This window comes from Thunnus maccoyii, chromosome 2, assembly GCF_910596095.1.
Source record: "Thunnus maccoyii chromosome 2, fThuMac1.1, whole genome shotgun sequence".
Taxonomy (NCBI): domain Eukaryota; kingdom Metazoa; phylum Chordata; class Actinopteri; order Scombriformes; family Scombridae; genus Thunnus; species Thunnus maccoyii.
In genome coordinates this window covers 21,017,851-21,044,158 of record NC_056534.1, presented here as the reverse complement: position 1 = coordinate 21,044,158, position 26,308 = coordinate 21,017,851, and the positions used below count along the sequence as shown (strand labels likewise).

Below are 26,308 nucleotides of genomic sequence, written 5' to 3'. Positions count from 1 at the left end.
GGTCAAAAATAAAGTCCACTGAAAGCTTTCCTGCTGTATTTCTTGATCCTGTAGAATACATTGTAGTATGTTCAGGTACAAATCCTATTGTATTTTGTAATGAAAAGTTTGTTTCCACAATATACACATTTCTTAAACAATTAAAAAATTTTAAAAAAACAACATATACACAATAAAAAAAATCTAAAGACCACAACGTGATTAACTAGATAGATAGATATACTTTATTGATCCCCAAAGGGAAAAGTACAATAAACAGAACATGCCAACATGTATGACAGGAGGAAAAAAATAAAACAAAGACAATCAAAGCCAGGATAAAACAGTTAAAACAGCAACGGACACATGGAGAAGTAATATGTTTGACAAATACACAAGGCAATAAAAACTCCACAGAGCAAACAAAGAGTACAAAAGACATTACAACCAGCAGTAATAAATAATTATAAGGGCCACTTAATAGTTTAGCATGTCATTGAAACAGACTGCAAAAAAAAGATCATGTGTTACCTGTTGTTAGTGTTTTTAACTCAGTGTTATCTCTCTTGAACCATGTAAAAAACTGTAATATATTATTGTTAAGAAGGCAAACTGATCTCATTATCATTTAGAACATCACTGGACCCACTACAGCTGCGGCAGTTCTGGTTTCCTATCGTGGCTGTTATATGTTGAACTATTGTTTGGGCCTGTTCTGCAGCGTCACATTTGCAATATGATTATGAAGCTTCTATAGGTGCTGAGAGATACTGGAAACTACGATATGCTGCATACTGTACAGACACACTCAGTAGCACCACAGGACTTTACAGAGACATGCAAAAAAAATAATTTGAGCCGATTGTTGGCACAGTTTCTAAATTTGTTACCTGTTATGTATTGTTTGTGTATTTGTGTGTGTGTGTGTGTGTGTGTGTGTGTGTGTGTGTGTGTGTGTGTGTGTTTCTTCTTTTCTTTGGGGGTTTTTTGTCAAGCAAATACTTTTTTTATTATTATTATTCATGCTCATATTTTACAAGCAGGCACTAACGACAAATATATATTATATATACTGCATACAATACAATATATATTATACATAGGTCACAATACATATATATTATATAATAATATTATAATATTATATTTATTATATATATTATATATAATACATATATATTATACATAGGTCACACTACACTTACATTACAGTATATACAATATGCACAGTACACACAATACAATGTACATAAATATAATATAAAATGTATACAATACATTACAACATTAGAATATAGAATATGTACAGTACATACAATATATACACTATATACACTTCGTACAATAAGAAATTATTAGCTATATTGTCATTTCTCCATTTTGCCACACTGAATACTGTAAAACATCTGACTTCTACTGCTGGTTTCTGTGTTTTCTTTCTTTCTGTGAGGGTTTAGTGTATTTGATGGAAGAGACCCAGTTTGGACTGGCTGATTTACTGATCACATTCTAGGTTTCATATGATATTCCAGTAAAACACCTCCTTATGCCATATGAAACAGATGTTCTTTCAGAGAATGTATATTTTACTCATTTTTAATTTTAATTTATTTATCTATATATATCAAAAGTACATTAGAGAATAACTATAGTTTTAAGAGCAAACCATACAACAGACAAAAAACAAACAAACAACAAAACAAAAATGTAATGAAAATGCTGTTTCCTACTTAGGTTTATGATAAACCTCTGACTTCTGAAAGTCCTTTGTATTCATTCCAGCATGATCAAAAAAGCATTCAGTGGCACACATATCAAATATGTCAGGCTCAGTTTTGAGGAAATGTTATCAAAATGGTACACACATTTTTTCCAACCCTTAAGTGAGACTATTTAACTCTTCAAAGAGGAAATAACACAGTCTTCTTCTTACAAATGAAAAGTTGAATTCACAAGCAATAAAACATATCCTTGTTCAATTTAATACACACAGCTGATACAGACCAGCTTGGCTGAACTGTTATGACCAGCAAACTTTACATAGATAATGCAATGTAACTGACATTACTGAGTCCTCTCCTACTGTTATGCTACATTTTAGCATTGAACATCATTTTGTTATTGTTACATGGGCACAGTATCTGTGTCCACAGGTGTGACTATAAAATATTTAAAAACAATAGGTGAGACTATTTAAAAGGTACTTAAGTGGACATAAAAGGGGAAAACTGGATATTGTGTTCACTGTTCTTGCTGTAGAAAATTCCCTATTTACCACCACCTTTACATCCACAATCTAAGACAAAGATCCCAGCTAGTATACTCAACCAATACATTGGTTACATTGTTGTTTTTATAGAATAACATATATGTGCTTATTGCAAATTAACAACAACCTTCACCTTTGAAATGTTGTCTACCGTAAGTTGGGTATATGTAACTTAAAACATCCGAAGTAGGAAAATATTTTGGGACCACAAACTGGAAAAAAATTCAATAGAAAATATTAGGAGCAGGACTACTTCAGTAAGTAACATGGTTTACAGAGCAAAAGAAAGTATATTTACTGATTTTGGGGTGTATTTCCATCATTCAACCTTTATTTATACAGGGTGGTCCAATGAGAGCACTAACACTCTTTTGCATGGGCACCCTCTTTACAAAGGACAAAAATGTCACCAGAAATAACAAACATTAAGACATCTATTGAAATTTAGAATGCAAATAAGAGATAGGAATACTGTGGTAAAGTATAAGAACAGGAGTAATCCAATTCAATTCAATTTCAATTCAATTTTATTTATATAGTGCCAAATCGTAACAAAAGTTATCTCAGGGCACTTTTCACATAGAGCAGGTCTAGACTGTACTCTTTAATTTACAGAGACCCAGCAATTTCCCCATGAGCAAGCACTTAGCAACAGCAGCAAGGAAAAATTCCCCTTTAACGGGAAGAAACCTCAAGCAGAACTGGGCTCTAGGTGTGCGGCCATCTGCCTTGACCGGTTGGGTTGAGAGAGAAAGAAAGAGGGAGGGGGAGATGGGGGAGAGAGACACAGAGAAGCATAATAACAACAATAATAACAAGAACAATGATAATAATAATAGAGATATGGCTAGTAATAATAATAGCAACAATAACAGGAGAAAGTGTCAAGGCAGGACACCCACAGGACCACACCACCATCCCCGCACCATCCCCACACCATCCCCGCAGCCATGGCCCTCAATGTCCCCAACCTGGACTCCGGATTTTCCTGTAAGTTGTGAAAGCACAAAAACTCCAGGGAAGAAGGCGAGTTAGTAACATGCATTATTGGTCAATGAATGAGGAGGAGGAGGAGAGAGGAGCTCAGTGCATCATGGGAAGTCCCCCGGCAGTCTAGGCCTATAGCAGTATAACTAAGGGCTGGTCCAATGCAAGCCTGGCCAGCCCTAGCTATAAGCTTTCTCAAAAAGGAAAGTTTTAAGCCTACTCTCAAATACTCAATACTACCATACTTTTCATTATACTATATTTTCCTTGTTATTTGAAATCAAGGTCAAATAATCCCTGCTAACACCAGGGGATTATTCAGTATAATGTTTTATTTAGTAAATAATCAGCACAGAGTTTTTATATTTGAGTCCATCATGCATGTTGCATTTCATCCCTCAGCCTTCCTGTCAAGGCGTTTGTGTACAGTACTTGTGTACTCTGTTACTTAGCAGAGGCTGAAAAAAAGTGAATTTACTCCAGAGTCACGTAACTCTTCCCTTCACCTCCTCCTCCTACCTCTTCCTCCTTCCTCCCTTCTTATCAGTGTTTCTTATTTTCCCCACCCCTTTCTGCCTCTCTTCACCCAGCTCTCTTTGAAGGGAGGAAATCTGCACTTTTGCACAAGCAGCAACAGCAGCAGCAGGCAGGGGATGAAGTGATTCACTGTATGGCGAGAGAGAGAGTGAGAGAGAGACAGAGAGAGAGAGACAGAGAGAGAAATTGAAGAGTTTTACACCTCTGCACTGTTTCCTTTCTCATCAGTTTTTCTGTTGTTGGCGTCTTGATCTGATTTGTGTCATCTGCTCTCTTGTCTGTCTATTTACTTCCTCCACTGGTTCTTCATTACTTCTGTGATGGATCTCAGGACTGTTGTGACCATCTCCACACTTTTACTCATGACTGTTGGTGAGTACACATTATTTTTTGGGATAATTATAAAATAGAAAAATAGAGGACCCAGATGCTTGTTTGGCACAGTGTTAACCTTCACCCACTGACATACAGCATTGGGACATCCCAAAGGCCTTAACTGAAAGGTCATAAAATCTTTAAGTATGCAAAATGCCAGTAGCACTACTTAGAAAAAAACGCTCAATATGTATGAGAATACAGAAAAAATCATAATATATCCAATTCAGTACAAATCAGACGAATGAACAAACGGTATGAGGCAAAACAATATAGAATGTGAGGAACGTGCCATTCTCACATTAAGAACTGTTCATTTTGGAGTCAAGGTCTTCCCTTGATAGCGAAATATCATCACAATAGTAATTTAAATTTATCACACCTGGTTACCAGACGCCAAACTCCTGATGAATGATGCACCAGACTCAGCCCTCAAATGCTGGTTTGATTCTGGGTGCCGACAACACAAGCCTAAAGCTACCTAACATTAAAGCTGCTTGCTAGTGCTGACTCACCTTCATGATGATTATAAAGTAAAATGTTGTCATTCTACCAATCATTTCCTGTTTGGTTGGAAAATCACCTGAAGGGTTAGCTAAATTTAATTTGGGTTTTATTCACATGCTGCTCAGTTCAGGAAATACTGTGGGTTTAGCAGTTTAGCATGACAGAAGTTTCTTTTCACTGTAAAAAGCGCAAACTACAATAAGGTAGTGAGTTGTTTCTTTCATAAAAGAACTATACATTTAACATTTTCTAATAATTCAAGCTGAAAAATAGGCTGTGTATTTGCTTTAAGGTTTAAATAATAGTATGCTAATAAACTAGCTCTGCATCATTCTTGAAAACCATCACTTCCACAGCTTTCTTCATCCGTTTAAAACTACATAATTCACACTGCAATATTTGGTTATTCTACTGACATGACAAGGCTTTTCATGTTGTCCTGAATTTTTCTCATTGGTGTTGAATTTATTTTCACCTCATACTGGCAGAGGCCTCAAGTCTCAGCCTCAGTCAGCTGTTTGTGTCCCAGCACTTACAGAACATTTTCACAGCAGACATTTGGACTTGCCAAACACAGACAGGATTGATAATAATGTCTGCATTCCATATATATGTTCCAGTTCTAGGGTCGGTACTGTACATAATGGCTCAATGGCATGACTTAATAGTAGTAGCAGTTTGGTACAGAAAATGTAAATAAAAAAACTGTACAAAAGGTAACATGATTTAGTAATGAGTATACTTCCTAACAGTGGAACAGAGAGGTGACTTCACTTCATTTGCCTACTTAAGGGCCTAGGGCTGTCACATTTTATTTCTCAAGCTTAGGAAAAGATTAAATGCCAGTATTCATTAACTGATAAGCTGTCCAAACTCAAATATCATAGTAAAGCGCAACAGGTTGTGCCTCATACTCCAGCGTGGGTGTTCTTCACTGATCTTTTTATGTCCTGTTGCTCTATCAATAAGCGAAGCAACTGCCGTTCTCTTTGCTAACACAAAACAGAGGAAACTACTGAGCAAAACTCAATATATAATAATCACACCAAACCATCTGATGTGTGGAAGCCTTTTATATTTTGTCCATATAGTTGGAAAAATCATGGATAAAAGTATGGCTGTTTGTCGCCTTTTAAAAGTGCAAATGCCTTACAGTTACATTACCTCGACAACAAGTCTGAAGTCACCTGTACATAAAGTGAGGTGACTGAAATAAACGCCACCATGTAAGCTCTAGCCCATGTTTGTTGCATTCAAATTCATTCACATGAATTACATTTTATGGTCATTCTTATTCATTCAAACTTGTGACAGATGGCCTTATAAGACCATCTTGGTAGTTGTGGCCCTAAGCAGCTGCCTCATGTGCTTCTACTACTCTAACGCCATTTTGAGCATCATAGCAGCATACATATCTAAATATGCCAGCGTTATGATTGTTATAACCTAAGTAACATCATGCAGAAAATATAGAAAGTTCAATACTTTATAGAACTGAAATCTTAATGATGTTAAAATAAAATGAATTTGACTTTCATTTGAAATTAAAAGTAATTTTGTTTAATGATTCATTCCTCTTGGAGTTGTTGATCTGCTTTATATGGAATTTGTTACCACGGAAATCAGAATTCCCCTCATATAAAATAGTGAGCATTAATTTTTCACTGTAAATTGAAACCAAATATCAGCTCATCGGCTCTCCTCCCTCTCTCCCATCTCCCCCTCCCTCCTTCTTTCTCTCTCAACCCACCGGTCAAGGCAGATGGCCGCCCACCTAGAACCCTGTTCTGTCTGAAGTTTCTTCCTGTTAAAGGGGAATTTTTCCTTGCCACTGTTGCCAAGTGCTTGCTCATGGGGGAATTGCTGGGTCTCTGTAAATTAAAGAATACAAAGTTTCAACTTTGTTACAACTGTGCTTGTTGTACTGCACAGCTAAGATTCTGCCATAGGGAATCAAACCCCAGATCTCTGCAGCATTGAACACTAACTTTACTAATTATAACCTATTATTCCTGATGAATTTCAACCTGTTTAAGAAATACTAGGACACAAACACAAACACACACACACACACGGAGTATGTAAAATGTTTTAGCCTGGGATTGTGCTGTTAATTCATTAACACAAATGTAATTGGAATAATTGATGTGGAGAAAAAGTGTTAACAATTAGTAATTTTAGTAATAGAAATGATATGATTGTTTTGTGGGTGCGATAGAAAAGCATGCTAACCAGTGATATACTGTAATATACTGCATAGTATGAGACAGACTGGACACCTACATTACAAAAACTATATAACTAAGTAAGTGGTATGATTTTATATTTGGATTTAATATTTAGTTGGATTTGTTTTGAGTATAAAAATAATATCTAGCAAGACATCTGACTTCATTCAATGTCACTTGTAAATGTCGCTTGTTCTGTCACAATTACATAATTTACTTTTGCATAATTTTAGATACTACCACTGAAAAAAAAACCTACCTTAAGCCAACAGAAAGAAGTCCTAGAAGTATTGCTTTCCTAAAGTTAGTGAGAAAATGGCCGTATCTTATTTCAACCTGTTTCCAGTGCAAAATGTTTCGTAAGAAATAAGGCAGATCAGAATAAGACAGATCGCTGCATTCATAAAACAAACTGAGTGTGCCTTCTTAAGCAAGGAACTTGTTTATCGTGGAAGTTTTCAGAATTTAATAAGCAACAATTAGTGCAGGGGAGACACACTCACAAACATCTTGAGATCTGGGCCTCTGGCCTCCAGCCAAAAACACAACACATCCTCATAATTAAACAACGGCAAAGGTTGATTGTACCAGCAGTCCAGAACGACCCATAGAGCTCTACCTCTATCAGTGCTTTCTAAAACGTTACAAACCACTATTAAAAAACATTGATTTTTTATGGTGTGACAATGCTGTGGTTAAAGCTGGAGTAGGGGACTTTGGTCTTGGTTAGATTCAGAGAAAGATCATGTTTTGGGTTAATATATATATATGTATATACATATAATATTTATATAGACGTCATCTGAACACTTCTGCGGGTCATAATTACTATGGCCACTAGATGGTGTCTGTCACTCAAACGTAACTATATGTAGTTTTTGCCGACTGAATTTACAACCTACCCTGTCATTTTTCTTGTGAGGACGGGCTGCAAACTGTCAGTGTTCATAGGCTGGTGAAGGATCATGTCGCTTCAGTAGTGACTCCTCTTGCTTTATGTTTTTGTTCTTCTTTTAGATTCATATTTTATTGTATTTATTTGACCTTTTATGGGTGAAATTTCATTTCACATGTAGCCTATTGAAAAAAATAAAATATTGAGGACTCTTGTTGAGGCAGGGTGAGATTTGGAGGAGGTAGTTACATCTTCCTCGTTAAGCTCATACTGTCTTCACAATTGAAGCATCTTTAACTTCTATTCTAAAATGTCTTATAATCAAAAATCAAGTCTGTTTTATCTGTGTGAAGAACATATAAAAGTGGCTGGTCTTATTAAAATATCAGTAGCTTAGCCTAGTCACCCAAGTGGCAGATTTTTAGCTCGATACGAGCAAATCTTAAATTTCAGAATACATTTCAGAGCATTTCATATTGTGTATACATATTCTAGGTGCTCAGAGGGTTATTGTTTTATTTAGGCTGTTACAAAAAATGACAGAGGCATATTCAGTGCATTGAATTCTGAGAATTTCAGCTCAACATGAAGAAAAGAAACTAGCTTCATTTCTCTTTTTAGGAAACTATTAGTTTGAAACTCATTAGTTTGAAATTAGAGAAACAGGATCAATACTGTGCTGGTGTCAAATCCAGCCTGAACTGATGAATATCATGTAGTCTGATTAATGACCCAGGAACAGCAGAGAGCCATAGAGCAACTAAGACAAAGACACAGTTCATTGTTTCCACTGAGCCAGCGCTCCAAAAACAAACAAAAGAACAAACACAGTTAACCTTCCTTTCCAGTGGTTTATAAAACTTGTAATAGAAGTTTTATGCATTTGGTTCAAAATGTATAACCAAATGTATAAATTTACCCGTAGTGGTATCCAGGCATGTTGATAGTTTCAGTTCTGTTTGCAGAGGCTTTGAAATACATGCAGCTGAAACTTCTGCTGCCACCCCAAAACTGCGGAACTGAATACAAACAGGTTTGTGGTGTTCAGAGCATCAAACGGTGACATTTGAAGAACTCTCAGAGCTCACTGTTTTAGTGAGAACCAGCCTTTGTAGAAATAGGGTCGCGGTTATGTGCGTATGGCACGTGTGAATTACAAACCACCCTATATAGACAGCTATTTATTACTATAGAAGCTGATGGACGACTGAAAAACTTTTTTGTTTGTTGGTTTGTTTGCTTTTTATGTATTGGCCAATTTGGGTGAACTTGTCCTTAAGTAAATTAAAAAGTGGAAAATAATCACAGACAGATTTAAACACATGTAATGTATTATATGTTTATATACACACACACACACACACACACACACACACACACACACACACACACACATAATAATTTCTCATCCAATTTGTCAAATCTAATTTTTAGTTCCAATGATTCATTCAGTTCCTCCTTTATAGCGCTAAAATGTGGTGTACCTTAAGGACCAGTTCTTGGCCCTATCGTCTGATATTATAACATCTCCTTTCACTGTTATGTAGAAGACAGGCCACACATGGTCATGTGGACTGGATGTTTCTGCAGCTGAACTCTATCGGCTAGGATCACCTCTTTAAACTAAATGCACTTATTATGGCTAATAGTAAGTGTGTTTCTACGAACTTTTGACAGGGGCCCTGAACAACACACAAAAAAAGAACAAAGAAAGAGCTCGATCTGAGGCCTGTTTACCAAATTTCTCATCTCATCATCAACCCTTGCACATTTCACTAATTAAAAACCAAGAAGCCATACTTGCGGCCCATGCATGAGCATGGGCCGCAAGTATGGCTTCTTGGTTTTGCAAGAGCCCTGTGGGACCTGCAAATTTACTTTCAACTTGCAAGCGACATTCATCTGTGAAACATGACGCTGCTACCATTTGTGATCTGCATGTAAGCAATGTTTGCAAATCGCTTTTGTGAAACAGCCCTCATCACCCTGATTTTAATCTTTTTGCACTGGTTGCCAATTTGTATTAGAATCCGTATTAAAATCTTACTAATTAACATAGAAGGCTTTACATGGCTTTAAACTTCTCATTGTTCCAAGAGGACTCTTTGATCTGCTGGTTTAGGCCTTTCAGCTATTCCAGTCCGGGTTCAAATCAAGTTGTGATGATATTTTGCTGTATTGACTCCCTGGCTTTGAAACAGTCGTCTGTTTAGTATTGAGTCTGAGAGTGGGTCTGTTGTCTTACCAACAGCTGTTTCGTTGCTCCATGTGCATATTTAGGGGGGTCAGCTGGAAAGGCCGGGCCCTAGGACAAGATGGGCCCTGCACACATCACAATGCACACACAATCGTGCACATACACACACACACTGGAATGTGTGCGTGCAAAAACACACACAGGTAATGTTATAGACAGGTCTTTTTATAGTTTATTATACAAACATTTTCTGACTGTATGACTACTTAGCTGTGATTAAGGTTTAATCCAGACTTTCACAGGATTTAAATGTAGTAATTTCAATTATAAAGGCAATTATTAACCAAAATTAATTTAATTTCTAATTGGTTCAAAAGAAATGCGAGAATACTGTCACTGGCAAAACATAAAAGCTGACAAACACGAACAACACAATGAAGATACTACTTCTTTTTCCTCACATTTGATACATGACTGCCATATTTCACATTTTTAAATACATGCGAGGCAAGCATTGACCTGAGTCAAACAGCAGATTATAACAGGTCAGCACAGCAGGTGATCTGAAAGCACCGACGCCCCTACCTCCAAAATGGCCTACTCACCTAATGTACCGTATTTCTAAAAAACTTGACAAATTAAGAGGCAGAAACAGACTGTGTGCATAATTGAGACATTTATGTTTTGCATTCACTTTTATCTCTTTCATTTTATTTTTAATCTGATGACTTTGTATGATTATTGAACAGTTTTTGTCTTATTTTAGAGATACTTTGTTGATTGTTTTTATGGGTTTTGAATTGTTGTTGGTGGTGGGGGTTTTTTTGTTGTTGTTTTTTTTTTTTACTTTTTTCCCTTCTATATTTTGTTCTTGCACTTTATTTTACTTTCTGCAGTAAAGGATGTTGGGCTCTTCACTTGAAAAGCGCTTTATATCATATCATATCATATAATAAAACTCATTTAATAATAATCAAATAAATATAATTTTAGATGATCATTAAAAGGATTATCATACTGTTCTAGAGACATTATTATGAAATTCTGGGAAATTTTTTTTTTTTTAGAATTTGTTAACACAAAAGTGGTCAAATGTAAACATCCTGAATATCAGGAGAAACAGTTACCTTGTTTAACATGAAACCCATGTTGTTCTCTGTGTTCTCCATACTAACTAATGTCTGTCCCCTATAATCAGACCAAACAGACTCAACCACCACCATGGCTCCGGCCAACAACACCACCAACAACACCACCAACAACAGCAACAGCAACAGCAACAGCAGTAACTGTAACTGCCATAGTACTACTGCTCTCCCCAACACCAGTAGCTCTACATTTGCCCTGGGCTATATCACAATCAAATGGATAAAGACATGTCAAGGAGAAGTCCACATGATCCTCAATAATGCCTCCAACTTCTCCTTACCGTTCTGCAACAGCAGAAAGACAAACGTCCAGAGTCTTCTTAGTAATGTGTGTGAGAGCAAGAAAGGTTGTGAAAACGTCCTGCGCTGGGAGGAAAGCAGAAATACGCTGGGTTATAACATAACTGAAAATGGACAAATGGAGAAAACCAACTGTAAGACACTGAGGGTCCAATGCAAAGGTTTGGTCTTCTGTCTGTGTGTCATTTCTCTATGAATGTGTGTGTAAGTGAGCTAATTTCATGTCCTGATGTAGTTTGACATTTTATACTCAGAAGCCTTTTAGAGGCTTACAATGATGCAGTATATAACCACAAGAGATACACTCCCTGATTTTGTTATACTGTGCAACAATACAAACTAACACTTTAATATTAGGTCTTGGTATTGTTTGGACATTTTAGTACTGGAGCTGGTGGTTGGTTCCAACACCAAAGACATCTTTTTTTCAGTATCTGACCATTTCAATATCTTTTTCTATAAAGATATCCTCCAGACATGTTTTAAGACATATAAAGGTACTCTGCTTTGAATAATAATTTTTGCCAAATATGTTTTTTCTGTGAAAAAAGTTCAATTATTCTCTTGTGTTTTTCTTCTTGTTCCTTAAGTTGGATGTTGTTTTCTGTGCAGAATGATGCTTGTGCAGTTTGTTTTCATATTAATTTGCTGAAGATGAAGATCTGTCTGAAAATACAACTTTCAGCTAATCACTAACTACATTCTTTGCAGTTAGCTTAGACTTGCCTTCTGTCTTTCAAATCTATACGCAGAGTGTGTGTGTGTTGTCACAGCAGATGGTTTTACCTAATGTGTACGTTTGTGTGTGTGTGTGTCCAGTTGAAGTTGTCCCAGATGTACAGGGGCAGCTGCAGGGCTACAAAGTAGTGACAGCTTTGCTCTGTTGTGTGCTGATGGTCCTTTTACTGATGCGCTTCACCAGACCCACCATCAAAGCCCTGCAGAGGAGATGTGAGTACACACACACACGCACACACGCACATGCATGTACACATATGCACTTGTTTGCATGCAATCAGGAGTATTTACTGAACACTCTGATATTTTCAGATTAAGACTTGTCAGATTAAAGATAATCCAAGAAAGAGTTTTCTTGAATCAAAAGGATTCTGACAAACAATACAATAGAATGTGTGCTGTTTTTAATCAACCCGTAACAGGTTTGAAATATTTTTATTTGGGTTTTTTGTATAGAAAATCGTGAATTCTTACATTTTCATGGTGTGGTTTGGTGCTTAAAGGGCAAATTTACCCAAATGTGAAAAAATACTGCTTTCACCCACCCCTTATGGTCTGTCACCACAAAGATAGCTTTGATTTAATGAATTCTGAAAAAATAATTCTTTCATCCCAGGATGATGGAGATAAATGGAAATTCTGCTGTGCTGCTCACACTTCTATGAAATGATGAGAGGGACTTTGGAATATTTTTTGACCTGTGGCAGGTCAGTGTTTGGCCACTGGGCACAGTAGAATAGTGGCGCTGTTTTCTGCCCTTCCAGTGACTCACAAGTCACAAAAAGTGACCCATATGTGTGTTTTGTGGTCTCTAGGCAAGCGGCATACAGGACGTGGAGTCAGTTGAGCAAGAGAGGAAAAAAATCACTCTTAGTGGAATATGTATTTTTTGTTATTTGGGTGAAATTACCCTTTAAATGAATTATATCAACATATCCTCCAGAAAAAAGAAACTGGAACCATTTTGAGGAGGTGCACATCATTTGATGTATATGCAATATTCACATGCATGTTCAGTGCTTGTTGTGTTGTTTTATTCTCAGTATCAGACAGGAGGCAGAATCGCTGGATTGGCCCAACGCAGAGTCACAGCGGTGAGTCTTACACACACACAAACACACAATAAATTCTTCTACTAACAAGTATTTTTTGTGTATCCAAAGTCTGATATATCTTGTTCCTCTGTGCCATAGACCTCCATTGTCATTCAAAAACTATTAACCCTTTGAATCCTAGACTTTTTTTGCTCACTTTGCAGTCCCTTTATTTACAGGCTTTATAGCACTAGAGCACAAAATGTGCATTAGTCCACCACTGAAAATAGACCCCAACAAATGCACTATTTCCTTCTGTTTGAGTTACGTTTGTGAAAAACTACAGTGACCAGCTGTTTCAGAAAATTACTGAGCCTTTAAAAAAATAAACTATACATTTGTTAAGATTTACATCTTCAGTAGGAACCAGTGAGCTTATGGCATCCTTTTAATGTCTGTCCTTCTTTTTATGTTTCTGTCTGTCTCAGTGTCTTACCACCGAGGGAAAACTGCAGTGAAAAACAATGACGGAGAGAAGAGACTGTCCTACCCTGGTAACATTCACACACACACACACACACATGTACACACACACACACACACACACAATGAGAATGTTGTTAGCAGTCATTCTATTGGTTTAAATCTGCCTGCTCTTCCTATGTGTCAAATCAGCTCTGGAGCGTCTGACAGTCAGTGACAGCAGAGAGCCTTCATCCAACAGGAACAGTGGCTACAACTTCTGACACACCTTCTCCTCCTCCACCATCAACATCATCATCCTCTATATGTGGGCTGAACATGTTTTCATTAGTGATTACTTCTGGATTGTAACTTAATGCAGGAATATCACTTCTGTTTGCAGAGGAATTACTCACCACATTTTTCAAGATCATGTAAAAGTGATAATTGATCTCTTGATACACCTACATTAGCTGTATCACATTCAAATTTCTGTCATGACCAATAGTCAGTACTTAAAACAATCAAAGGGTAGAGTCCAAACCAACCTAAACCATCCTTTTAGGCTAGCCTAAATATGTATAAATGAGACTGGAAAAATACGTCAGAACAAGTTATACTGTAAATATGAAGTTAAATCAAGATGTGATTTTTTGAAGACAATCTTACAATATTTTGGGAAACGTACTTACTGTATTTGCCATCATTGTGCTCATTATGTTTTGGTAGCAGCAGTTAGCATTGGCTAACAAGCGTTGGGTGCAGTGACTGCGCTGGAAATGGAGTTTCCAGTTTTGAGCTCTGCCCAGGTGATTCTTGGATGTATCCATGACTAGCTCTTTTATTAACAAGCTAAAACATGTAAATCACACAGCTTTGGAGTTAAAAGGTGTATTTTCCCTTTTAGCTACTAGCAGCTTCACCCTTTTTCCAGTCTTGGTGCTAAGCTAGGCTAAACACTTTCAGGATCTCTCCCTCTACTAGACAATAAAACTGAGAAACTGAGAACTGACCAGCAAGAGGATTTAAAGATAATTTCCCAAAATGTCTGGATCCTTTAATCAGAAAAAACATAAAACATCTCATTCACTGACACTGTAACATACTGACATTTATTGTATTATTTCTTTTGTTGATTATCGTTTATGATTTTTGATTAAAGTTGTCAATCTTTAATGTTCAGTATGATGATCTTTGTGTTTGACCTGATTTGTTGTCTTTGAAGTAGGTGAATGGAAAAATTGTGTAGTTTTTGGAGAAGACAGAAAGACAAAGAGAGGTGGAGGAGAGAGTGAGAGACGAAGGTGGTTACTAAGTGCAGAGATGTGGTTTCCTCTGCCGTTGACACCAACTTCCTGTTTGTGTTATTTCTGTCGCAAACTGTGTATGTTTCCCCCTCTCTCCATTTCTCTTCCTTGTTTCTTTCAGTCCCTCCTCATTCTTTTCTTCCTTTTTTGTCTTTTTGTTTTATTCTTTGTCTGCTTCCTTTTTTTCTTCCTCCCACTCTCTTTTTGTCTTCTGGCTGTGTGGTGAAGTCAGAGTTGAGGTTAATTCTGCCCCTCTTCATTCATCTCTCATTCAAACTTTGGGGAAAGCTGCATCTGAACAGTGTTAGTGGAAAATCAAGTCAAGTCAGTCTACAATGTACTGCATTCAACATCCTCTATCCTTACATGCTTGATTCAGATAAAAAAAAATAAATGGGGGAAAAATGTAAGAAACCTAAGGAGAGCAACAGAGGAGGACAGACATGCAATAGATGTCGTGTGTACAGAACAGAGCAAGGTAGCAAAATTACAGTATGTCAAAACAGAATGACAAAATTATAGATAAATTGTATATTGTATATATTATAATAACATATATCACAAAGTACTTTGAGGAACTTCCAGGTGTCGCCAAATAGATAGAACCTGAGCCAACATATTCTTTAATGGCAGCGTAGAAAAAGTGAGACTCGTCATCATTCTGATGATTTACTTAAAACAGTCGAGCTTGTTTCTTTGGTCACACTGTGTCTACTCTGTCTAAACGTCACTTGTCTGTCAGTGATGTCACTATGTATTCTCTGTTTAGGGTCAAATTTGAACTAACGTTGAGATTTACCAGTTATTGTTTCTTGGGTTGGCTGAAATGAAATGAGGATTGTTCTGAATTTGTAATTTGTGGCATCAACATCAGCTGGTATCTTGACACTGTAGAGCTTTGTAGGTGCTATGAAGTTTAAATCACTATTAAATCACACTGGGGCTATGTTATGACTGGATTTGTATCAGATAGGGTGTGAAAGACATAAAACAGCTCAGTTGGATAATTAGGGAGTACCTGCCATGTAACGCCCTGCAAAAGACTTGTGGTGACACTGAATAACCTTTAATGATTAAATGATGTGGTGTGTGTTGTAGAGGCGTACAGTAGTAATAGACATGCATCACAAAACAACCAGTTCTCTGTAAAATCTCAGCTGTGCCTTAAAGCTGATTTGCAATCTGCATTTTTAGCCATGCTAGCAGCATGGTGCTAGGGATGGAAATGTCTGTCTCTCAGTCCACCTCTTTGGTTCAGATTGAAATATCTCAACAACTGCTGTATAGATTGCTATGAAGTGTGTTACAAACATTGATGTTCCCATCAGGGTGAGTTGTAATATCTTAGCTAATCCCTTAACTTTTCCATCAGGTAAAATTTGAATGTGTCCAACACTTTGGTTTATGACCAAATACCTGCAAACCTGATGCCATCAGCCTTAGCTGTACTTTGTCTTTAGTACTAATAAGTAAAGTCGATAAAGTGAGTTGGTCCTGTTTTGTTTTTCTTGTACAAGCGAATGAGGACACACATACATGTGAGCATGCACACAGTCCTGCAAATGGTTTCACACTATTCCATTGATCTACAGGTGGCTGTAATGTGCCAAAATGCAGGGAAGAAGAAGAATGCAAGCTAGTAAACACTGATGTAAACAATGCAGGATTTAAAATACTTTGCAAATATTTTCTGAGGAGATGTATTAAATAAGTTTGTTGGACCTCATGGATACACACAATGAGTTTTGGTGAGCATGTATGTAAATATCACTTTTGCTTATTCACAAGAAAATCCCAGAAGACCCCTTTAAATGCATGTGCAATGAGGAAAGATACATTCTTTGCAGACAGTCACACAAAAGACACACAAACTGTGACTCTAGCCTGCTGCGTCTGTTTGATAAACACAGCATATGTTTGGGGCAGAATGTGTCACATCTGCACCTGGAAATCAGGTGCAAAAGATGCAATAAATCTGGCCCTTAGTCTTAGGCACAGAGAATTATCACCAACACTGCAGTTAAACTCAGCTCTGCAGAGTATTTTAGTGTCTTTCAAGTCACTGTTTTGGTTTTACAGCTCACAACTTTACTGTTTGGATTCAGTCTCATCAGTTTTAATATGCAGCAGGCAGCTGTTTTCATTGAAAAAGCTCTTATAAATCAGAAACAGACACAGTTAGCCAGTAGCTGGTGAACATAGTGGAGCATTTATCAGCTAAAGAGCCAGATATTTCCTTCTGGAGTTGGTGTGGAGCAAACCTGAGCTAAAAGGAGAATGAATATTGAATTTACATTCAGCAGGTGGCCAGAAACATGACTCCAAATGTAAGGCAACTGACACTGTTGATCCCCAAAACATCTATCTCAGGTTAAACTGTGGTTCACCGGCCTGCACAAGCCCCTCCCCCTTCACTTGTCGACTGTTCACACACACACACACACACAAACACACACATGCACACACACGCACACACACACGGGAAATGTGTTTGTCCTCTTTGTGCCTGTATGTAGCCTAAAGTACATAGTCACATTTCTGTGTGTAAAGTGTGTGTCCATCTGTGTGTGAGTGGGTGTATTTTGCCTTGTCCTCTCCTGGTCAGGTCATGGTATGAGAAGATAATCTGGCCTCATTGCAAATGTCCCATCCAGAGAAACAATGACAGATGACTACAGATTACAGCTGCAGATTATCCCGCAGGGGATTGACATAGGGGGGGGGGGGGGGGGGGGGTGTAGGGAGAGTAGGAGAAGAAAGAGAAATATGGAAGAGTATGTGACATATATGAAAACATGTCAAAAAAGGATGAGAGTCACCAAAAGAGGAAACAGGACAAAGAGGCAGTTTGGGCAGGACAGCTTCATTGTAGATCACATTTTTAAATAATAACATGATGTTACATTTTCTAAGAAACAAATATTTGAAAAAAATGAAAAATAATAGTGATTTAATAGTGTTCATATACTGTAGCATCCTGAAAAACATGGATGTTGACATGAACTGACTGTGAACAGATTTCATATCCTCATATCATCAAAAGGTGCATAGTAGTGGTCACAGTTTGATTGACAGGTGATCTACAAATAGGACCCCACAAGACAGTCCACTGTCCTGCTGGGACAGAAATCACCAGTGTTTGTGCCTACTATACTGTATCTGTATACAGATATCATTTGCTTTGACCAACAAGCTGACTTAGAAAATAATAAGGGGGGTCAGATGTTATGTAGCAGGTCACTGAGCAAATGAAATGATAACCTAAGTTGGGCCAACATGACTCAGGTAAATAATAACAGACAGTCAGGAGATACAACTGGATGTAGTTAGAAGCACTGAGGGCATAGAAGAGTGTTATAGCCTCTATAGAATATGAGATATGAGTGATAACTTGATAAGTTACAGGGATTCATTATGAAATGGTGTGGAGGCCCATAGTATGTTAGCAGTGTAGATCTTAGTACTGAAAACATGTAGTTCTAGTTTAGCACTGGAGCTGACATTCTATCCAGCATAATTTCCACTAAACACTTGAAATGTGGTGTGATGTAGAGAAACATCTGGACACGTGAAAAGGAACTTGTACTTGTAGAATGCTATTAGAAACAAATCACTTCATTTGAAGTCACAGAGAAACTGTTGATGGATTCAGGGTGAAATTAGCCCATTAGGCTTCTGCGCTGCTGAAATGAGCTATGGGCTACTGTGTTTGCATTAATTTGTTCATTTGTTCATCTTTCACAATATTGTTTGGTTTTTATTTGTTGGAAATTTAGTACATTGTATCATAGTACTCATTTTCAAAGTACTTTTATTTAGTTGTAGGCTCGTTTATGTCTTGAATAAAAGATTGTCAATTGTCATAGCTTTTGTTGATGAAATTATTGCTCTGTGTATGGACACAAAAAAGGGCCCACAGGGGGCCTTAGGATGATTGCCAACATGGGGCCTGTACAGAGCCTATTGATGCATTTTTATGGAAGTCAAATGGAGCCCACATGTCAGTCAGTGCTGGGGACAACAGGGACATGCTGTTGCTTTTATAATCACTCACTCAAATGTGCAATTAGTGAAATTATCACAAAGCCATTGATACACCTGGACCTGGTGTGCTCGAGGGTCCTGGCCCCAAGACAGTTGCTGTCGTTACCTGATTCCTAAACCATTCTCACCTGGAGGTACAGTATATTGTATATTTAGAGTAAAAAGAGCAGTGGGGAGAGCACACATTCCTGATAAAGGGGAGTGGTGCAATTTACACCTCTTCCTAACATACAACAAGTGAGAGGACTGTAGCATGTGCACAGGAAATATTGTCTAGATATACCACAAGTGATGTTGTAGCGCAGAGTGTAAGTGTGTGTGGAGGACCAGACGGAGCGGAGGGACAGAGACACTGCTCGCCGACAGAGCACCAGGGATCTCTGGAGGAGAGAGCCGGGGCCAGAGCCAGAGCCTCTGGAGGAATAACACCCAGAGTCACTCCAGATTCTGTTCTAATCCAGAGCCGTTTACTGGCGGGAGTAGAGCTTTTTTAAACTTTTGGGATTAAAAAGTGGATTTATCTTAATTTACTTACTTTCTCTTCACCCATGTTGACTGCTGACTGGAGGGGAAACAGAAATGTCAAGGACATCAGTGTTGATTTTGACCAATGAAAACAGAGTTAGGTGCGCGAAACTTCACAAAAATAGAGCCAGGATGAGGGGTTTTTCAAACAAGCGACACATCGCTCAGCCTGTTCGCTGACACACAGAGCAGGTTAAGACATCTTCACTGGGAAACACTGAAATAATCTGATGTTCGCTCACTCATTTGCATCGCGTCCAGTTAGGTATCGGTATTATAGTCAAGATCCATTAGATCTTCTGTGTCTCGGCTCCAGTTGGTCTAAAATGCTGCTGCCAGACTGCTAACTAATATACAACGTAGGGCACACATCACACCAGTGTTGGCCAACCTACATTGGTTACCAATAGAATGCAGAATTGATTTTAAAATTCTACACAGGCTGGCCCCACTCTATATCTCTGAATTATTGTGTCCCCTGGCTGCGGTGAGATCACTGAGGTCAACTGACCAATGCCTTCTGGCTGTCCCGAAATCTGGGCTTAAGAACAAGGGTGACCGTGCTTATGCGGTTGTCGCCTCTGGAATTGTCTTCCCCTAGTAAAAAAAAAAGCCAAGTCAGTCAATAATTTTAAGAAGCTCTTTAAAACTCATCTGTCTCGTAAGCACTTTATCTCGTAATGTGTGATTGCTCTCTGTGTTGCTTTCACTGTTTTTATTGTTGTATCTGACTTCCGTGTAGTTTTTCTGGTTCTATTGTTTTTATATTGATTGATTATATTGTTAAACTTTTTATTTATTTATCTATTTTTTTCTTTTTATTCTATTTTATTTTCCTCCCAATTGTTTGTATTGTGCAGCACTTTGTAACTCTGGTTTTGAAAGGCGCTTTATAAGTAAAGTTTACTTACTTACTTACTTACTTACTTATACACTGGATAAAAATTGTAGACTTGGAGATATTTTGCCAATGCAACTGTCAGCAACTGTCATGTGACACTGTGTCACTGTACTTACTCAATACTGCTGCAATCTCAGAATGCAGTGACCTATGACGATCAGTCAAACTGCAAACAAACAAAGCCAGGTTAGCTTAATTCATTTGGGGGAAGAAAAAAATAAGTGAACATTAAAATGTCCACGATTAAGATCCATCACAGTTTACAGACTGACATCTTGGTTCATCTTTGAACTACTCACATTTCCGAACACTCACAGTTTTCATGTGCAATGAGATATTATTACCAGATTTCAGATGTGCTAACTCTCAGTTTTACCTCCAAAGTGTTCTTCAAATGCATATTTGGTTAAACTGTCACCTGGTTAAAAACCTGTACAATTGTATTGTCGTCACATTTTTTTGTCCCTTTCGACTGATATTTACTAATGCTGCCAAAAATAGAACCCAAGTAGTAATGAAACATAGTTCCCTTTAAATACCTGGGACTCCAGTGAAACTTTTTTATCTTAACACTGAGGTCCACAAACTGGATCCTTTATAATTCCTAGAGTAGTTAAAGTGTAGGAAGGTGATATCCTTCAACCTTTGTCAACACAGTCTCTCATAGAACCTGATGGGCACAGACACCAGGGCCACAGGCCTGCATACCCCTGCTCAAGTTCCTGCGATGAGGGCTCACTTCTAATCTGGCTAATATACAGTATATCAGTTTATTTTCAGCATGCAAGACTTCCCACCATTGCATCTGAAAATGCAAAATGTCTAACTTTGAGTCTAATTTTCCCATCAGTCGACATATAGTCTTGTCTTATTGAGAATACAACTATGTGTAATACAAGTTTGGTTAAAAGACATCACACCATTTGTTTCTTATGTAATCTATTATTTGCTGCTGTAATATTCTGATTGGCCCACATTGATTTTAATGTAATCTAAGTAAGTAATATATTGCAAATAGAACACAATGCTTTTATTAGAAATACGGAGTGCACTGTAAGTAGGTAGGGTTTGTTAGGGAAATTTCTATGCTGTTTTCGATGATGTTTTTCTTTTTTTCTCTCTTCTCGGTTAAGCTCCTCTCTCAGTGTCAGATTCATTGTACTCTAAGCCCCTTCTGCTGCTCTATTACCTTTCTCTCTCTCTCTCTCTCTCTCTCTCTCTCACACACACACACACACACACAGACACGCACGCACACACACACACACATGCACACAGGATGAGAAAGAGTGAGAGAAATATAAATACATTGAAAGGGTGCATGTGAGATGGGACTGAGGGAAGATAGAATTGACAAATGAAGGAGAATTGAGGCAGATATGAGACATCGCAGAAAGCAGGATAATACCAATTAAATTAATATAATGTCTCCCACAGTCAAATATACAGCCTTCCTCCTTCAATCTCATCCTTTTCCTGTCCAGGGTAATAGCTCCACTTCAATTATTAACCATTTTGCTTTTGTTTTTTTGGCAGTGGATATAAAGCAAAACAGAGAACTCCATCTGCTGATAGAAGCACATATAAGCTAGGCTGAAGCATCATCTAAGCATTAAATGACTGGCAGAATTATCGAGCCAGATGTCCTGTCAGAGTGGTTTGGATTGGTCAGAAGCAGAGGGTCTAGTTCTCTCTCTTGAAGATACATTTTTCTTTAATGAAGCTATTGGTAAAAAAAAAAAAAAAAAAAGTGAAATAAAATGTAGTAAACATATCAACAGCAAGTGAGGAGATGTACACACATCCACACATGTACAAACCTGTAAAAACACATTTTATAAGCACAAACCTATCAGATCCAAAATTAGTCAAAACAAGCTTGTAGGCTGAACAGTAAAATATACATTTTGAAAAACTACATTAACAATTACAGGGACACCTAAAATGTTGAAACCAAATGCACTAACCAGCAATATACTACATTTACAAGTATTAATCACATTTTACTAAATTCTTTTTCTGGAATGAGAAACAGAAGATATGTATGTAAAGCTGTATGGCTAAAGTCTGTTATAATGTTAGCCTAATGATTACTATGCTAGATACAGTTCAGCAGAATATTTCTGTTTTCTGAATTTTGGAGGGCACAAATCTGCTTGCAAAATCACATATAAAATAATCAGTTGTGTTAAATGCAATGATAATATAATGATATTATTGCCCAAGATACAAATGGCATAAATGCACTATTGAAATTTAACATGGTGACAACAAGTCCTCCAAACTAAACAAAAAAAAAACCCATTATTTATCATTGCCTTTCAAAATACAGCATATTAGTGGTTAAAAGAAAGCAACATTGAGCAGTGGTCGGATATGTGAAACAAACAACAATCAGTCACATGCTTTAGTCACCTCTCCGTAATAAAATATATACAAATGTCATGTAACAATGGCCTTTGCTTCTGACAGACCACAGTCATAATTCACATGGTAGACATATTTTCTTCTTCTTTGTCATTACTTAAAGTCCCCCTCCACCACACAGAAATGTGTTTTTCTTCTTGTTCCTTCAGTTGGATGTTTGAGCTTCACTGTGCAGAATGAGGTATGTCCAGAGTTTGACCCCAGAAGGCTGTTTTCACATTCATCTGCTGAAAGTGGAAAGTTTCTCTGAACTCATTGAAAATCTGATTTTAAGGGGCGGGACTCCAAGAATAACTTGTGACATCACAACAAGTTTTGGAAGCCAATCCTGGTCCAGTATGCAACTTACACAAGTGTGATGTGGAAACTTGAAGCCTCCAGTGCACATACACTTAAAATGGACTTTTCATTAAAATAGGAGACATCTTGTATCCAGCAGTTCAACTTTTGAAATGAAATATATTTGCATATTCAAAGACTCTGGATTTTTCAATGAGGGAGAAGGATTTTAATGATGTAATTGGACTTTTTTTGTGGGAAAACCACATCAGACATATTATTCTAAGCGAAGTATGCCTGGAAGGGATCATCAAATGTGGGCCATAATAACCTAAGACCATTATCTCTCCATTTACAAACAATGTCAATGTTGCCGTCTCATACATATAATGTGACACGTGACAGACAGTGAAGTAAAGCACTAATGTGGAGCCGTCATGCTTGTCCGAGTCCAGCTGACAGTGTTAAATATAGGATTTGCAGTCTAGAGCATTTACATGGGACTGCTCTGACAAGCACTTGGCTTTAACTGCTAAGCTTGAAATTGAACATTATCATTTAATGCACAGCCACTGTACAATGTCTGAGGCTTTCTCTAAGCCAGGGAGACAGTTTATTTCTAATTACAGCACACACTACATACACATTCCCAACTTTAGTGTACAATTACAGTTGGTGTGTGATGGAGAAACCCACATACTCCACCATCTAGAAATGCTTTCCAAACACTAGACTTAGTGTTTGGAAAGCATTTCATTTTGAAAGGGTGACCTTTTTGTTGGCAAAACTGATTGAAGAAGAGAGGATGTAGGGACAAAAGATAAGTAATTCAGAGGGGAAGGGGGAGTAAGGGGAGGGAGAGAGTAAGAGGCAAAACCTACAAGAAAAAAAAATGAGATTGTAAAGAAAGAGGGAGGAGGGATATAACAGAAGGGGGGTTGAGGGGGATTATTTACCGTTTTAAACAAATAAATCCGTATTGTGTGAATCTGGCCCAGAGTGGGAGGGAAGAGAAAGAGAGAGCGGAGGTTTAAAGCAGTAGCAGACCAGCAAAGAAGAGCAAGAGAGACAAAAAAGAAGTATATATATATATATATATATATATATATATATATATATATATATATATATTTGTTTTTTTTTAATTAATTTTAACTTGATTTTTTTTATTGGTTTTGTTGTGAAGTATGTATTAAATTCTTGTTGGAAGCAGTGATACAGCTGTGAGTGAGGACGGAGGGATCAACACACTTAAGATACTCGAGGAAAAGATGTAATCTGGAGCTGAAATAGATACAGGTGGGTAAAAGAACGGGAGTGTATGTGTATGACTGTGAGAAAGGAATGGCAGAGAGTAAGAGAGACTGAAGGAGTGAAGAAAAGGAAATGATTTGTGTGAGCATGTGAAACTATATTGTGTTTATGTGTAAGGAGGAGTGAGGTGAAGGGTGAGACGTGTGTGTTGTGTAGAACCTCATGGTAATGTGTCATCTGACCTGTCCTGAGTGATTGCTGTCATGTGGGACCATGCGTATAACACACACATTTTATATATTTAGCTGTATGTTCTGCTGCACTGTCTTTGATCTTGTGCAGAACATGGTGTGTGAATTTAATCTAATTCCACCCAGCTGAGGTGTTTGAGTGTTTGAGTGTGTGTGTTTGTGTGTGTTCACAGGACACACTGGCTTGTAAAATATTGGTTAAGTCTATTTAGAGTCTCTCTGTGATGCTACATGTGGAGGCTTTGATTGGTGTCCTGTAAAATTCTATTCACCTACAGGTGTTGCATTCCAACACTGGGCTTATAAACAGAGCTGGCCTGAGCTTTCTGGGACCTTTATCACATTTTGACAGCCTCCACCCTATATATTTTTAACTTATAAAATCACTTTGTTTTTAACACTGACATACAGAGCACCCACTTTTGACCTGCTCTTTGTAGGACCCATCAATCAATAAACTAATCACAACTCTTGTTTTTCAAAAAGAAATGGGTTCTGTTTGAAACTATTTTGAACATACCAGTGGAAATGAACATCAGGTAGGTACTGTTGCTTGTACCACACAATAAAATGACTTCCTTTTGTCAGGCCCATGCATCCAGGGCATGTTAACTGTATATCCATCCATAGCTAGCTAACCATAGTAGGCTATGCAGTCATCCATCCATTATAGTATTGATAACAATAGATTTTTACTTAGCTAATGCATCTTGAGCAAGTTAGCAAAACTAACTGGACGCTTCATTTTAACATTAAGGCAGCTTGTTTTGTAACACTCCTTCTCTGTTGGCAATCTGTTGGCTAGTTGGTCAGTGTTTCAGGATAAAAATCAGAGCTATAGTATAGGCAGACAGTTTACTGTCTTACAGTAACTTTCTAATAGTATTTCTAAACACCTTAAGAATATTACTGGATCTATAACATGAACACCATTTCAGCTAACACTGTTTCTAGCTAATTGCTGGAAATCAGTTATTTAGCTAAGCAAAGTGGTTAGGAGAATTAGGAGAAACAGTGTATAGTGGTTTCTGTATGTGCATGTTGTGTTGCCTCATAAGGATTATTGGTGACTCACATTCAACACACTGACAAATTAAATTCATGTGTACAGTAGGCTATACAACTGTTTTGCATGAGCAGAACCTGATTTTGGAAGAAAAAGAGATGCTATACTTGTTATGGCTTTTTTAACACATTGGAATATTCATATTGAAGCTTGATGCAATATACTCAATGATGAAATTTTTCAATATCCACACATGGCAGACAGTATTGGTAAGGTTGGGTAAAATAATAACTTGAAGTTACACTAAAAGATGAAAGCCATGAAGACAAAAGTATGATTAAGGTCTGGTAGGCGACTGAAATGAGATGGCTAATTTTAGGGAAATATGGTCATAGTTGGACATGGTCAACTATGACCCTATTTCTGGTGCTCGGTGTTGCTTCTGGGTGAATATTACAAATGCAGAACTTTTTAATATTGCCTTGATTCACAGCAGTGGTCACATAAAACTGTGTTGCATTAGGTCTGCAGTGATGGGAGATGTCAGCTGGTCTGGTGTGTGGTGGGGCAAAGGAAGAGTTAGGATGCTGTTGCTCTTTTGGATTTTCTTAGTAGGTAAGTCTTTACAATGGCAATTAGATTTTTTGTCTGTGTTACA

At 37.5% G+C, this 26,308-nt stretch overlaps 2 protein-coding genes across 2 annotated transcripts in view; both read left to right on the top strand.

Moving 5' to 3' along the window:
* The first annotated feature begins 3,736 nt into the window (after positions 1 to 3,736).
* On the top strand, positions 3,737 to 14,996 carry LOC121884142. The gene is made up of 6 exons (XM_042392795.1): positions 3,737 to 4,144; positions 11,173 to 11,583; positions 12,242 to 12,373; positions 13,204 to 13,254; positions 13,683 to 13,748; positions 13,870 to 14,996. The coding sequence occupies exons 1-6, from the start codon at positions 4,093 to 4,095 to the stop codon at positions 13,938 to 13,940; spliced, it is 783 nt and encodes a 260-aa protein (XP_042248729.1). The 5' UTR covers positions 3,737 to 4,092; the 3' UTR covers positions 13,941 to 14,996.
* A 3,243-nt stretch (positions 14,997 to 18,239) lies between these two features.
* The window catches only part of tmem132a (transmembrane protein 132A), a 34,872-nt gene continuing 26,803 nt past the window's right edge, over positions 18,240 to 26,308 (top strand). The window contains exon 1 of the mRNA XM_042396399.1: positions 18,240 to 18,248. Coding sequence (XP_042252333.1) covers positions 18,240 to 18,248 — 9 coding nt within the window. The remainder of the gene's footprint in view (positions 18,249 to 26,308) is intronic.

Coding starts and splice junctions, on each gene's coding strand:
- LOC121884142 (XM_042392795.1), top strand. CDS start 4,093: ATGGATCTCAGGACTGTTGTGACCATCTCCACACTTTTACTCATGACT. Junction 4,145..11,172: donor ACTTTTACTCATGACTGTTG/GTGAGTACACAT, acceptor CCCTATAATCAG/ACCAAACAGACTCAACCACC. Junction 11,584..12,241: donor ACTGAGGGTCCAATGCAAAG/GTTTGGTCTTCT, acceptor GTGTGTGTCCAG/TTGAAGTTGTCCCAGATGTA.